Raw genomic sequence first — 16380 nt, forward strand, 5'->3', positions numbered from 1 at the left:
ATGCGCTGCTTCTCGTATCCGGCCGAGCGCACTTTCACTTCCTTGGCACCTTTTTCGTTCACGGTGCATGCCACTGGAATGTCAAACCATACCGGCGTCTGGTCAGCGTTTCCCATTTGTCCTACAGCGCAGCCGTGCTCCATCCTCTTCCTTATTACGAATCGCTGAAATGAGATCAGCTTCTCTTCGAAGTCGCCCGGCAGCTTTTGACAGATGGACGTGCGACGTCGGAGGCTGAAGCCAAAGCGCTTCATGAACTTCTGCAACCAGCCCCGGCTGGCTTTGAACAGTTCCCGGGGGACGCCTCGCTCTCTCGCCAGCTCTCTTGCTTTGGCTTGCAGCACTTCCGTGGTCACTGGAAGTGCCGCTGACCTCTGCGTCTTCACAAACTCGGCCAGAGCTACCTCCACTTCTGGATGGCGGCCTTTCTTGGGGCCCGTGAAAGCCGTTCTCGTTGCCGTGCAAGCAAAAATTTCATTACGCTGCCCCCTCCAACGGCGAACATTCTTCTCATCCACGCCGAAGTCCCGCCCGGCTTGAAGATTTGACGACTGCTCTGCAGCGAGTGTAACTTTCCGCTTGAAGGCGGCACTATAATGGCACCGCCTGTTTGGTGCCATGGTGTTGGTGATAAAAACCACGCACGAAAACTTCACTGCTGCGAATGTGCTCACACCACCGCACGAGAACAGAACAAGGCCAAAATGGCAGCCAGTGCTCATGTGTGCTTTGATCAGTATCGGCTACGGATAGCAACGGCTACAGTGCTGTCTTTCGTTGGCGTTTTGTGGGGGCGCCACCTGCGTGCTACATTTATTCGTATTTTACGAATACGAAAACTCGAAACGAAATCCTCGAATCTAAGCCGACATAAGAGTTCTACATCTCGTTTTTTTGAAAAAACTATCGGCCTAGATTCGAATAAATACGGTAGCACCCAGCAGTGCTTTGCTGGTTCAGGCTATCACTAATTTTCTTGTTTGTTTGTTTTTGTCCTTTTGAAATGACTAGTTCAACACCAATGTTTGGGCCAGTTGGTATTGATCCATCTTAAAACACGTTAGCAGCACGAAAAAGCAAGGACACGAAGAAAACACACACGACAGGACGAATGATTCGACCTGTCGTGTGTGTTTTTTTCGTGTGTCTGCTCTTTCATGCTGCGAACGTGTTTCAAGATGGAATAGTTCAAGAGTGCCATAGTGGCAACATCGGTTACAGTTAACGCTATGACGTCATTCCTAGCTGCCACAAGGTGTGATGCAGTTCTGCCTTTATGCAGAAGCATTTGAGTTGGGGTTGGGCATTTAGGTGCACACTATAGACCACTTACACCGGTTACATTTTATGTGCGTGCAGTTTATGCAACGTCCATGGCGTTTGTAGTCATCGGTGCCTCACTGCTGTGTTTAGATGTGGAGCAGCCTTGAGGTCAGCGGTGCATTTAGCCGCGCTGCACTTTACGCTGTTCGGTCTTCCTGGATAGCACTCCTCTGAGCACGCACTTCATGGCAATGCATGCACTTCCAGTAATAAAAGACATAAAACTGAGGGTTCTGATTTGCGGAACAGAAGGTGTTAGGGAAGGTCTACCTTGTTACATGACATGAACATAATGCATGAGAAGAAGCACGGATCACAATTTGTGTCAATATCAGCATTGACTTGTTCTCTGTCATGGCAGTCCAGGGTTTCTTGCTTTTTAAAGCTTGCAATAGATAGCGCTACTTATGCTTGCCGTGCGTGCTTTGATCTGCATGACTCGTTGCTGTGATGGTGCCCTCCGTATTAAGGGAGCACGTGTGTCTTTGAGACCAAAAATTCGCTAATGGCTTTCCGGGTTCTGTAGCTGGTGTTTTTCAGACCTCTAGAAGCAATGGGTTTGAATTTCGCTGTGGTGGCTGTATTTCAGGGGAGTGAAATGTAGAAGTGCTCTTGGATTGAGGTTTTCAGTTCATGTCAAAGAAAACCGGGAGGTCAGATTAAGCCATAGCCCTTAATTGGGGTATGCCCAGTAGCGTAGAGTCAATCTTTGGTATGCAAGAGCCTCTACAATATGTTCATAATCCTCTTTTGTTTCGTGACTTCCACCTCTGTTTCTTTAAGCATGGCATACTTGTCTGGTCCTAAATGTATACCTCTTTCTTGTAACCTCTAAATGCAACCTCTTCCTTGTGCAGGTGAGAGCCAGTCTGAGCTGACGGAGCAACTGGAGAAGAAAGCGGAAGAGACTAGGGTCATGGAAGAGCGGTACCAGAAGTACCTTGAAAAGGCCAAGAATGTACGTGGAACACCCTTGACAGTGAACTGTGATGTCAGTAGACTTATGCTCAGCCAAGAGTTCTGCAGGGTGATTTGTTTCTTTTCTGTTGTATACATGAATTCGTATGTGTGTGATGCAGACCAGCCAGTTTGGCATAATAAGATGTAGGATGGCAGACAAGTGTGTTTCAAAAGTTCTCGAGCGAGTCACCTCGTGTATTTCCTTAAAGAGGCACTGAGGACTGATTATAGTGAACATGCATTGTCACGATTGACGACGGACTTGCACGTAGTACACATTCCCAACCCTTTATTCACACCACCAACACCACATCGTTCTTCCCACTCCGCCGCTCGTCTCCCCTCAGTCGCCTGCCTCCCGCCGGCTCTCCTCCCGCGCGCGCCCTCTGGTTCTTGCTTCCGAAACCAGAGCTCTCCACATGGCCTCCGAGACCCGCGATCCACACACAGCTGGCCTCCGAGATCCGCGACCCACGTGCCGGCACTCACTCCTCACAGTATCAATTGATTACTGTGTCCTAATGGCAAAGAGGCTTTCTTTCCTGACCTGCGCTTTGTGAACAGCCACGTTGGAGGAACTAGGCATGACTTGAAGCACTTACTCGCGAATCGGATATGCGATCGGCTGGGTTTGCTCATTCCTTTGTCGTGGGCGTCCTTGTGGTGCCTCAGGTGATTCGCACGCTGGACACGCGGTCGCCCTCGAGCGCCGAGGTGGTTGCCCTGAGGAACCAGCTACAGGACAAGGCCAAGCACATTGCCCAGCTGCAGCAGGAGCTGGAGATGTTCAAGGCCCAGTGGGAGAAGGAGGAGCGCCTCATCAGCACCGCCTTCTACAACCTGGTGAGCCACCCACTGTAGCATGCCTGCCAGCTCGCACATCCACGCTGCTCGACTCGTACTGAAGCGAGAGATTGCAGACAGCCAAATGACAGGGCTAGGCCCAGGTAAAGGTAATACCCGTGCCACACGGGCAGATTTAATGCCATTAAGGGGGGGCGAAGGTCTTAAAACTGACCTTTTTATTTGTGTCTCGAATCTCATGCAATTTTACGCACAGATGTGTTTTTCTCTTCTGATTCCAAATATGTTTTGGTTTATGGTTTTATGAGGTTTAACGTCCCAAAGCGCCTAAGGCTGAGAGACGCTGTAGTGGAAGGCTCCGGAAATTTCGACCACCTGGGGTCCTTTAACGTGCACTGACATCGCACAGTACACGGGCCTCTAGAATTTCTCCTGCAAAGAAATTCAACCGCCGCGGCCGGGATCGAACCCGCGTCTTTCGGGTCAGCAGCCGAGCACCATAGCCACTGAGCCACCGCGGTGGCGATTCCAAATATGTAGTCATAATTGAGCTGGTGGTCTTAGATCAAACGTTATCTTAAATTCTAGAGTGTAAATAGGTAACTTCTTACGCAGCTTTAATGAACTTTCTCACTGCATTTTGTTGCTTTTAATTACATGAATTGACAGCCAGTGAATTCTCATACCCGATGACATTCTTACTTTTTTTGTTTAGGCCACGTATATAAATAGCAATTTACAATTAGCTTAGCGAGTTGCAGTGTCAAATACTGCGACCTTTTACTCTCAACATAGTAGTATATCAGGACGACATGCCTTTAGAGAAAAACGAAGAATGTCACCGGGTATGGGAACTCTCTGGCTATCAATTCATGTAAGTAAAAGCAACAAAATGCAATGAGAAAGTTCATTAAACCTGCGTAAGAAATTACCTAATCACATTCTAGACTTTGTAAGATCTAAGACCACCAGCTCAGTTATGACTACATTTTTGGAATCAGAAGAGAAAAATGCATCTGTGTATGAAATTTCATGAGGTTCTAGCCATAAATAAAAAGGTTAGTTTTAAGACCCTCGTCCCCCTTAAGTGCTTACTGCCTTAAGTTTTAATGGCATTCGTGCGGTGCCACACGCATAAATTTAATGGCATTAGCCTTGCTGCCATTCGCGACCTACTGAGTTCGCCACAACTCGTTCGCCCGTGCAATGTGTACTCTCGGTCCCATTCCACATTAAGAAAAGCATGCAGCTTTGTCAGTTACAACTTCCTAGCCAGTAGGAAATGGTTGATTCTTAACTTTCAGTCAGATGAGGCATCTATACCGCATTTTCAATGCGAAGAGTGCCATTTTAACCAGCCTTATTGACAGGTACTCTCGACTTATGTGCTGACATGCGAGTTTATGGCTACTTTTTCAGCTTGTAAAGCAGGAACAGCCGTATTTTCTGGGAAATCGTTTTTACATTACATTTGAACAACATTCCCGATATATTGTGCTCATTAGCACTGTTTATATTCAGATGAAACTTTTGACTACCTTGCAAGCGTTATCGTCATTGTCACTTTCGATAATGGCATTAAATGTGAACGTGTAGCACCAACTACGAAAATAATGGCATTAACAAACTTAAGGCCTTAAGCATTTACTGCCATTTCTTGTGTGCGTGTGGCATGGGTATTACTCTACCTGCAACTCTACAGAAGAGTTAAGAGCTGTAGGTGTTAGGGGTGGATTCCTGTGTTGTTTGGCTGAGCTTGCGATCAGTTATGCTTCGCTTTATCCTCTAAGAGATACTATGTTGAAAGGAAATAAGGAAGGAATATGGGCACTCATGCCATGTAGGGTCGCAAAAGGTATGGGGTTCGTTTTTAAGCTGCAGTATTGTGTGAACTCAGCCAGTTATGTAGAGTGCCAGCGTATAGAGACAGAGAACGCAGTTTCAGAGCTAGACGATTTTACAGAAGTGATAGGGCATGTAGTGAACCAAGAAGACATGCCGGCGCTGTCGTCATGCCAACCGACGGATCCATCTCTCCTCCGTTGCGTTGTGGGAGAGAAGGAGGATGGGAACTGGTTCAGGGCTTAGGAGCCAGAAAGCCAGGGAACAAAGAATGAAGCAGTTGTTGGCATTGAGAGTTGCACCTGTCTACATAACTGGCTCTCCGGCTCCTTCCCCTGGGCCGGTTTCTTTGCGCTCTCTTTTACCTCTCCTGCACCGGCGCTCTTTTCGGTTCACTACAGGCCCAAAACTTTGGGTCTTCACCAGCCATATTTTCTGTAACATACTTTGGAATACGTGGGAGCAACAGTTGCAGAATGCAGGCTCAACGCTTAAAATAGCAAGCACTGTACAACTCTAAAACAGAGCTTTAATTTAAAAAAAGAAATTCCTCGAAAAACTTGTTTGCTCTGTGCTGCTGAGCTGAAGCAGCTTTGTCTCACTGCAGTCAGGAAGCTGAGAAGGGAATACGTTTTCTTCTTTCGTTGACTCGGTAGGATGACGAGTACATGCCGGTTACGTGGCCTCTTTTCAACAGAAGGCCATGGAACGTAAGTTTTTAAGCCGATTGGCCATCTAAAGACACACTAAGGTGGTAACCATCTCTGTAGGATGGGGCTGTAAAGCTCATTTGTCCCTGGCCTCTGAATCCTTCTGGATAAAGACAGTATAGTAAGGTTGACCAGCTCAGATATACAATGTGCCCCATGCTATGTGAGCCAAGCTTAGAAAAAGGTGTGGCATACTATGCTAGTTTAACTAATACAGTGTTGATGACAGCAGCTTGGGCCCATCAGATGTCTTTTGATTTTTTTCTTTTTGTCTGATTGTTCGAGGTGGTGAGAAGCTGTTGGGAAGTTGTCAAGCTTGTTAGATAAGAGCATTGCAAGACCTCTTGCAGTGATGCAGCATGAAATGCTTGCGTTGAGGTTGTCATTGCTATTTGTAATTAAAATTCATCTTGTATATTTGGCAGTTGGAGGTTAATTAGTTAAAAAATAAACTTTTTTTTTTTTCGGACTTGCTACTTGGCATAGGTTGTGTTTTGCTGCAAGCAGTTGTGGAGTAGGTTTTCAAGTGGGGACTCAAGCTGATTCCGGCCCTTAATGGACAGATGACATGAGTATTGCTCAGTTTTTATCAAGCATGCCAGTTCTAGTGCCGTGGACACTTACTCAGTGAGGTATTTACAGTCGAACCCCGCAATTACAAAACCGCCGGGGCAGGAAAACCTTTTCGTTGTCATGAGAATTTCGCTGTCGCGAAAATAGACAAATAAGCACACCCATTACCTTGCAGAACGAAAATTTAATGAAAAAAGTCGCTTATTTTGCTCTGCTTGACATTGCTGTGCAGGAGCTTGACGACTCTGGCTTCGCAGCTTGATAAGCTATGCATAGCTTCGTTGTCGTCGTGGTCGCCGAGAAAAGTCCGGATAATGTCAAAAGCATCAAGCACATCACGCGAGCTTACTTGCTTACCTTGTGTTTGGTTTTCGCAATCTTCGTCGTCACTCGCCTCATTTCCTTTGCGCACACTGTCGATAATAGCGTCGTCGCTGAATTCCTCATGATGCCATTCTTTGATTTCAGAATCGTAGAAAGTGAGCTGCACGGGATACTGAACTCTTCCGCAATGTCCGTCCTCTTTCTGCCTTTTTCAGCTTCGGCGATGATTGCAGCCTTTTCCTGCAGCGTCAAAAACTTGCGCTTCTTTACAGGATGCGGCATGTTTCCGACAGTCAAAAAAACACAAAAAGCACTGTACACAAGCAAGTCGCGGGCGAATTCGGCTTGCACAAGGTGGACGGTGAGATCGGCGAGATAACGTGGTCGGCGCACTAGCGAAAAGAAAAAAAAAAGGGTTCCTTGCTCTTCCCCGGTTGGCCGGTGGTGTCGTCACGTGAAACGTCACGTGCGTGCGTAGTCGCCAACAGACGGGCTAGCAAAAATCCGCTTTCAGCGGGCAAAAACAAAAAAATGCTTTGCTATCATCATCATTACCGAGCCAACCGAAAGTAAACAAAAATGGCTGCGCCGGTGCTTGTTGGCAGGTGAAATGAACGGGCCCGACTTGTCGGATGAGTGTGCTGCTGCAGTTTTGCCCATTCTATGTTCCCGACTGGCTGATGTGCCGAAAAAATGTTGCAGATCACTACCTCAAACTTTCGTTAATGCGGGACTGCTTTTTAAAAACCCTTCGCTGTTGAGAGGGGACAAATGCATTGAACCCTAAGGGAGTTCGCCGGGGGTGCCAGAATTTTTCGTTGCCGCGAGAATTTCGTTCTTGAGGGCTTTCGTTATTGAGGGGTTCAACTGTATTGCCAGGCCTGCTGGTATCCACATGCTTTCTCATTCCATGTTTGACCCTCACAAGATCTGGCACGTAAGCATGCCAGAAGAACCGTTTGTAAGTACAAATCTGCAGCACACATTACCGATTTTGGATTTAGTAAATTTAAATGTCTGCTGCGGTATTGTGCCTGGCTGCAAAATCGATAAGTGTGGGCGCAGCTTTTTTTTTATTATTTTTCAAGTTTTTAATATCGGAGGAAGGTTTTGGGGTTGTTGTGCTGTTCAACGGTTTCTGCTATAAATCGCAGGGTGGACTTCTCTTCATGTGTGTACAATTAATTACTTCATTCGGATTGAGAGCTTGAGCTAAGTTAAAACCCACCAAACACAAAGCAAGGTTTATAGCTGAACACATGGTTGGAAGACACCACACTGCACTCCATTTATCTTAGTGTCACACTTTTCATGCTTTTCATATGTTTTGCTCTATGCAGGTGTCAGTATTATCTTTTCTCTTTTGGCACACAATGCACTTGCAGTGTTAGATAGCCCGCCTTGTTGGCTCAGTGCCATTGGCATTCGGCTACTGATCCCAGGGTCGCCAGTGCGAACTTAGACACGGTGGTCACATTTCAGTGCAAGTAAAATGCAAGAACACCCCTGTGCTACGCAATGTCAACGCATATTAAAGAGCACCAGGTGGCATAAATATAATCCGGAGCCGTCCACTATGGCGTCCCTCATAGCCTGTGTGTCACTTTGGGACTTGAGCCCCGCAGTGCCAGTTTTTTTTTACAATATCAAATAGTTTATCCATCGTGGTGCTTGCGTCATTTTCCTGGAGAACTGTCCTGGTAACTGAGGCTTGGGAGATGTTACGCGTGCAAATGGGGCCGAGCCGTAAGCATCGGTCTTGATGATGGCAGGTGACTGCATGTGTCAGACCGCTTGTTTTCGTGTCTGATGCGGCATCCTCTTGCACGCACTGTCTCCACCTGCCCATGACTGTGTCTACCTCCTCTCCGTCTATGTGTCCTCTGCCCTTACGACTTTCTACGACTGGCCTCCTTGCTTGCAGGGAGCAAAGTCGCAGCAGCGGTCAGCTGAGGAGCGCATTGTCCACATGACTGGCGGCCAGTCTTTCCTGGCTAGGCAGCGCCAGGCGACTTCCAAGCGCCACAATCTGCCTGGCGTCCAGACGAGGTAAGCACTGCTGGTTCGACGTTCGTTTCTTTCTGATGGTTTCACTCTTTGCGGCTTCCATTTCTTCTTCGCTTGATGATGCTATTTTCCTTTGAGGTTTCTTTTTTTCTGTATATGCCTGTGGCTGACATTTACTAACCATGCATGCAGAGTTTAATTAAGCTTCGCTTCAACCTCAAGCCATGTTTCGCATGCTGACAGTGTGGTTGTCTTGCTTTTATTCTCCGACTTGGGAGGCTTTATTTCTTAGGTGTGCTTGTGTGTGTGTGTGTCTGCGTGCCTCAGAATGAAACAAGGCAAAATCCCTGCCCATGGATACAGCCTTAGACTAAAGTCTTCGGCCTGCATTCCTTTTCAGCAATTTAACTGCGGCATCTATGCCACCACTAAAGCTCTGAATCTCTGCAGATTGAGCAGAACCTTCATCCTCACTTTCCAGCATTTTTTTTTGGTGTGCAAGTGTGCACAATTGCTCAGGTACACGGCCAAAAAGAAAATAATGTGCTCTAAAGTTCTTTGTCCAAGGCTTTACTTGCACGAGGGGATTTGGCCAAGGTTGCATTCTGAGGCCTGTGTGCATATACACACTTGCACGAATGCACACACATTTCTTGCCTGCACTCAACTGCAGCAGTAGTTGTGATAGACTGTGCATTGTTGCTATGCATAGGCCCTGCTACCACTAATGCACACCCATTGCTAGTTGCATCATTGCTTGTCTGTATACAGTGTTAGCTTGCGTGACCTTGCATGCTTGTTGCTGGCATCTTCATGCTGCACGATTGCAGCCACACAGCTACTTGGCCCACTGTCTGGAGCACTTCTGTGTAGAAGTTCCTTTTTCTTTCTGTACTTTTCTCGGTGCATGTTTGTGATGTAGGCAAAAAAACAGTTAATTTGGAGATGTACCGTAGTTACTCATATATAACGCGGCCACAGATAGAACACAAGAGGAGGGTTTGAGACCTTGTGAAAACAAAAAAATATTACATTTAAAACGTGACACGATCTGTTAAAACCAACTACAGCTGAGAGTTCGGGAAAAAAGCCCCAAAAATTAAGATGATATGCATAAATATGGTAGCAACGGATAATACTTCGATATAATTTTAGAAGGAACACTTCAGAAGTGCGTGCGAGACAATGGAGCATGGCTCACTCCCCGGCATATTAATATGCGCAGTCTCCCACAAAGCTGCAGCAGCCCTCTCTGCCGGTGTCCTCAGTGCCTTCTATTTCTGAAATGGGCCGCGCTTCCTTTCCACTTTCATAGCCGCCCTGTCCTTTGAGGGGGGGTCGTTGTCGCATTCGGCTTACTGAAGGCTCTAGAGGCTTCACTTAGCAGCCACGCAGAGACACACACCTGCATTTTTCCAATGATACTTGGACTGCTTGCGAAGTAAAGATATAAAAGTAGTGTTATATTCATGTAAATGGGATTCATAGTAGTTTTTTTTTTTTCTTCTCTTTTGTTTTTGTACTTATTAACGGCACCGACAACTGAATTGTAAGGCCCCAGTTTTTTTCCCCACAACGAAAACTAGGTGATCAGGGGGGTCAGATTCAGCACCGGTTTTGTCAGACATGCTGCGCTCACCGTTATTAGTGGGCGCAGTAGCATTTGCACGCCGACAAAAGTTATATAAGCCAGGACGATTTTTTTAGACTAGGAGGGACTCGAGAAATTATCCGGATAATCGAACGGTCCGAAAAATTCTTAAAACTTGAAAAAAAAAAACAATTCTTTTTCACAAAAAATAAAAATGCAAAAGGCTGTAAAAATTGTAAACTGTGCTTTCCCCTGTATGTTTGCAAGCAATAATATATTGGATTGTATTTGACTTGGAATCATGCTTTTCTCAAGTCGGCACCACCCCACATCATCGACACCAGACTGTGGCACAGCCGCAGATACTCGCCGCAATGTACACAAAGCAAGAGCAGCCTGCCTGAAGCCACCACAGTGGCTCCGTGATAACCACAGTATTGCTGGTGTCTATTTTAGTTTGAAAAATTAATGGACTTCACAGAGTCGGAAATATCGGTCGTATACACGTTCCTATGAGGTGTGCGATGGATCCCCAGCGAAGTATGAGATTTTGGGAAAGTCCTAATTATTGGAGTCTGAAAAATGGGCTAGATACTGTACTACTAATAATAATAAGGGAGTAATTACTCATTGGCATCCACCCAAGAGCAGCCATACGGCTACAAAGGAAAGCTATACAGCTTTCTCAGAAACTTCGTAGTTAAAGAAAAATTCGTCCCGGACCGGGACGAATTTTTCTTTAACTACGAAGTTTCTGAGAAAGCTGTATAGCTTTCCTTTGTAGCCGTATGGCTGCGCTTGGGTGGATGCCAATGAGTAATTACTCCCTTATTACAAATTTACTCCACCTTGGGGGATTCCCCTAAACATTTGACCTGTACTACCTAATATAGCCCCAGCTGCACAGTGGTGTATGTGTTGTCAACAACATTTTGTGGACTGCTGTTACTGTTTCAGCCAAGAAATCCAAAATGCTATGATGCTGTCTACTAACAGAAACTGAAAGCTTTTCATCGGCAATACAAAGAGAGTGTTGGTTTTCATCGAAGGGCACACTGCTGGGAGTGTTCACTGTAATGAAATATGACCTCTGATTGACTAAAACACCGTGCACTAACTTTTTCTACCAAGTTATCATCAAATGAGGGGATACACTGATTATGGCAAGGTTTCAACGTAAGATGTCTGTTCGCCTTGTTTTATGTGATTGTTAATGCAAAATTAAAATTGTTAAACCGGTTCTTCGAAATTACTGGGCTCTGTTCTCACAATATGAGGCAAGGTGTTTTTGTTTCAGCCATAATCTAATGGCCCGTTTTGGTCAGGTACCTTTACCAATCATTCCCTTAAAAAAAGTTGGTTTGAAAGTTAAAAGTTGGTTTGGGTTGTAAAATTGTCACTGGTTCCAGTGCCTGAATAGACAATGCAGCAGAAACAAGGTCTCATTGACACTGTATGTGTGAATGTCTCTTTTTTTTTAGTTTGTCCATTTATGCTTTGACAAGGCTAATTTTTAATTTTTTGGAAATTCATGTATGTATTATTGCCGCATTAATCTTTTCAGTCACAGCCCCTTTATATTCAGTCTTTTTTCAGAAAGACCGATATGTATAACGTCATACTTTTGCAGAATGTTCACAATTATCAGCATGAAAACCAATGTTGATGAGCCCACTTGCATGTGTTATCGTTTAGGTATCGTACTCGGCCCGTTTAGCATGTCTTCAGTTCTAATGTGGTCCAAATTTTTATAGATTCAACCTCTGTTTTTTTGGATAGCCACTGTGGCTTATACCGATTTCACAAGGGTAACATTTATCGGCCTACAGTTTCAGCGTCCTTGAACCTGTAGAACTCTCATACTTGAAGGTGTCACAGCTCGTACAGGTCAGTGATGATTAAGAAACAAAAAACTGATAGTTGTATATTGCAGAGTCAGTTGGCTTGCATAGGTAGTCTAGACAAGTGTGCTGATATCGTATAATTTCTTGTTGGATTTCTTGTCGGACACTGACAACAAAGAGTTAGCAGGTTTACTCCTGTCATGATGGCCGTGTTTTTTTTGTTTTCTATAAACATTTGCTTTTATAACTAGAATAATTTCTTGCAGTTGTCATGCTTTGAACCAAGGCTTTTGAAGTTTCATACTTCTCCAGTGGCCTTATGGGTTGTACACTAAGCACCTTTTGGAGCTGCTTACACAAGAGCTAAGCAGTCTATACAGTATAAGCAGTTTAATTGTCAACTAGTATTAAAGACCCGTGATATGCCCGCGATGCTGGCACTACAAACCACACAGGTGATGCCAGGAGGTGTTGTAAGCGAAAGTGCACAGACAGATTGCACTCTTGCGTAAAGCGCGCGAGAAGTCTTGTACTGCGGCAAATGCAGTAGTCCCTCATTTTCTCATTGCATGTGATGACACACTTTCGTTTCTCACAGCCGTCTCTTAGAATTTTTTTTTGGTTTCTCTCTTCTTGTGCTTGCAGTGAATTCTTTGAGTGAGAATGCCGTCAGCCCCGCATCTTCGATGTAACTGGAAAAAAAAAAAAAAAAGCATGAACATTGCATATCTCTTTGGCATCATCGCGAGACCACAAGAGGGGCCGCCTGCCTGTTCCTGTGCTCTTCTCGTTCGGGCATGATGATGATGATGGCCTCCCCCCGGTGCTGCTACTCGCTTCCTGAAGATCACACACACCTGCATCGTCACTTCTCCTCACCCCTGCTGTCCCCCCCCCCCCAAGCCTTATGTCCTTATGATTTCATTTTACTTTTTTGTGTGCCAGTAGTAGCATATTGCTGCTTTTTAGAACGTGTGATGAATGTGCGCGTCCCCACATTCCATTGCTGTGCTTTTATATACGCTGGCCAACATCAGACACCCGTCATTAATCTGAAAGAGAAAGATTAGGCTTGCGTGATTATTCGACTGAGCAATAAAACATTCACTATTCGGTTCAGTCTGAGGGTTCAGGCTTAGTCGAGTGTTCGACCGAATAACAAAACATTGATTATTCGATTAAGTCTGAATGTTCAGGCCTTTGTAAAGATTTAGCCGAATGACGAAACATTCGCTCTTCGATTTGGTCTAAATGTCCAGGCTTGTGCAAATATTTGATCAATTAACGAAAGATTGTCTGAATCTTCAGGCTTGCGTGAATATTCGACCGATTAACGAAACATTCGCTCTTCGATTTACTCTGAATGTTCAGTGTTCAGAGTTGCGGAATATTAGTTTGCAAGTGAACAACATTCCTGGAACTTTAGCTCTTTTTGGCTAGTACGGATAACCGAAAACTGATGGTCCCTTGGGTTGACTGAATAGATCTTAAGGAGCTAAGAAAGAACCAAATGAGCAGACGCGACTTGGTAGTTTGTTGGGACGTGCTGTTATTTTGAGAGGAATGGGAGAGGTTTTTGTCCTCATAGTGGACACAATTAGGCTGATGATGTTTCTGAATAGTGTTGTCTTTATTTCTCATTCGTTATGCATTTCAGGGCAGGTACATATTGTTTTCCATTCATTTGAAGTGCCCATTTTAAAATTCGTGGAGTTACTTTAAATTGTCAGTGCGTTTTTTTTACTTTTTGCGTTCAATAACGGTGTGGTTAGAACAGTAGCCTTGATGATGTCAGCTTGTGCCATGCAACCTGTTTTTATGTCTCAATATATTCGAACTGTTCACTTTAGAATTATTCGAAGAAAATTGCTGTTTGCTTCAAAATGTGGCCAACAAGAAATGCACCGTTTGCATAAATCTAAAAGAAGATAAAAGAAGGGAGAAAAAAAAGTGCTGTAACACATTTCTCCTATGTTCCCAAAGGGCAGGTCAAAGAGCGCAAAATATTTTCTCATGGTTGAGGAGCTGCTAGTATTATAAGAAGTTGTCATACCTGCCAGCTTGGTGGTCTCTGTATGTTCATGAATTAGCCAGTTCAATGTGCGAGCGCATGAGTAAGTTGAGGATGCTGCGGGGGGTCTTTGTTTGCTTCCTGCCTGCACCTGTATGTGCGCATAAGTTGTGCACATACAGTGCACATAAATAATACCTCTGAAACTAACCAGGTGTGAGGCAGCCAGTGTCTATTTTATGTTCACTTCCGCATTCACAATTTCGATAGGCTGCGGAGAATACGCTGCGCTGTCCGTTCAAACCTTGCCTACTATTAACTATTAGTGCTGGAGCATGTGCTTAGTTTTCCGTAAAAGTAGCCTGAAATTACTTTTTGATCGTTAACAGTGCAATGTGTTCCAGCCTGCCATTGTCTTGAATTGGTTGTAAAATGTGTTTGAATCTCATATGGAACTAGAATTCTGAACCTTGGACGCACTGCCCATGCCCCTTTCACTCAAGTATCAAAGTGTAAATGACAAAGCAAATTATCATCAGCAGCAGCAACGCTGCTAATGTGCTCAATGGAACTATGTGCATCCTTATGTCAAAGGTGCAGTAAAGAGGAATCTGAACTGGTCTTTTTGCTGCGGGAACTCAATCTACACGTTCCGAGCATTCTTAGAAACTTCGATTTATTGCCCTGTGTGGCCGGTTTCCCTAATTAAATCGAATTAACATCCGGCTCCCACCTTTATTTTTTTAATTCTCCTTGTACGGTGGGCGGAGTCTACCAACTGCCAACGCGTGGAGTGCCTTTCAGCCAGCTCCGTGGAGGCTTTGCTTTTGCTTTATTTTGTTTTTTAGGTTTCCGTGAATAAATAGTTTCATTCGCAGATAATATAGCCGCAAAATAAGCCTGCAGAAATAAAAATTCGCGCGGACTATTTGCTACTACGGATCACTACGTATTACTCCGCCAATGGCAGAGCGACAAGCCGCCACAGGACTGGGTGAAAGGCACTCCAAGCCTTGGTCGACTCCGCCCACCGTACGGGGAGAATTAAAAAAAAAAAGGTGGGAGCCGGACATTAATTCGATTTAATTGGGGAAATGGCCTCACAGGGCAATAAATAGAAGTTTCTAAGAATGCTCGGAACGTGTAGATTGAGTTCCCGCAGCAAAAAGACGAGTTCAGATTCCTCTTCACTGCACCTTTAAGCCCATGCACTCAAGTGCAACTTGCATGCTGCCATGCTCTGATAAAAAATAGTGGTGCCAGAGTTGTTTTATTCTGAAATATTGCCACCTATGAGACTACCGGACATATTTAAAGGCTATATGAAACCTTCAGCCAAAAAGGCGCTGGCAAGAAAGGTTCGTTACTGTTTTGTACAGCTAGCCTAGAAGCACTGCTGTTGTATATCGGGCTAATAGTGCTGCATATGTCACGTTTTACCATCATCGGACCTGATGTGCTCACTACTGCACACAAAGCTGATGCAAGAATTTTGATTATATACCTGCAGTTTTACGCACATCGAGTGCTAGTGTTTCTTCTGATGCGATCTGTTGTGAACTTGAATGCACAGCACTTCGCAGCTAGAATTTTCTGAGCACTACAAAAAGGAGCTCCGTTTGACGTGATTCGTAGTTTTGGATGAGATGAAAGCCCAAGTGCTTCAGTTCAATAGCTTCACCAGCGCCTTACTAAAATGAGTGAACTGTACTGCAACATAGAAGCAACTTTTCTTGGTAGGGTGAATGATGAACACTGCAAATTCTTTCATGTTTGGCACAGAAATTTGTATTTTTTCAGTCACTTCAAAGCACGAAGCCACCTTTTCTTGCACTCTGATACACACACATTACCCAAACATGTACAACAGAATGCCCCAACTGGTAGCACTGTCGTACCGAAATATCTGCCTCTTACTACGATAGCTGGCTGTATAGATATTGCTTTTTATGACATCTTCAGCGAAGTTGCAATTTGCTTTCCAGTGTGCTTTTTATTGTTTCCTAACTGAGGGCTCTTACTACTACGGTTAACGCGTGCACAAAGATTAGTTAAGTGCTCAAGGAAGCTACTATTCATGGTCATCATGCATTCGTCACAGGCTTTGTCATTGCCTTTGCAACATAGTTTCATTTCATAGGCTGTGGGCGAGCTTTTTGCAGATACTGCCATGATGACTCCTGTGCTTTGAGGCACAGTATTTTCTTTACCAAAGTGCAATCGTTGCATGGGCTAGCATTGTTTTTGTGCCTTTTACATGTATGTGCGTCATGATCATCGAATCTCATCTGGTTCATAAGGGTAAAAATGGACATAGGTGGCTTGGTGAAGAGTACCGGTGTTTATGCATGTACAGAAACATTTACATCAGTTTTAAGGTATTTAGCTTTT

General features: G+C 44.7%; 1 protein-coding gene across 1 annotated transcript in view; it reads left to right on the forward strand.

Annotated features, from left to right (window-relative positions):
- Positions 1-13830, forward strand: part of LOC149365937 (protein Hook homolog 3-like) — a 37174-nt gene extending 23344 nt beyond the window's left edge. The window contains exons 19-22 of the mRNA XM_089547364.1: positions 2181-2281; positions 2956-3126; positions 8461-8585; positions 12624-13830. Of these exons, the coding sequence (XP_089403490.1) occupies positions 2181-2281; positions 2956-3126; positions 8461-8585; positions 12624-12639 (413 nt within the window). The 3' untranslated portion in view covers positions 12640-13830. The remainder of the gene's footprint in view (positions 1-2180; positions 2282-2955; positions 3127-8460; positions 8586-12623) is intronic.
- The last annotated feature ends 2550 nt before the right edge of the window (positions 13831-16380 follow it).

Source organism: Amblyomma mixtum, chromosome 1, assembly GCF_055824585.1.
Source record: "Amblyomma mixtum isolate Tamu chromosome 1, ASM5582458v1, whole genome shotgun sequence".
NCBI lineage: Eukaryota > Metazoa > Arthropoda > Arachnida > Ixodida > Ixodidae > Amblyomma > Amblyomma mixtum.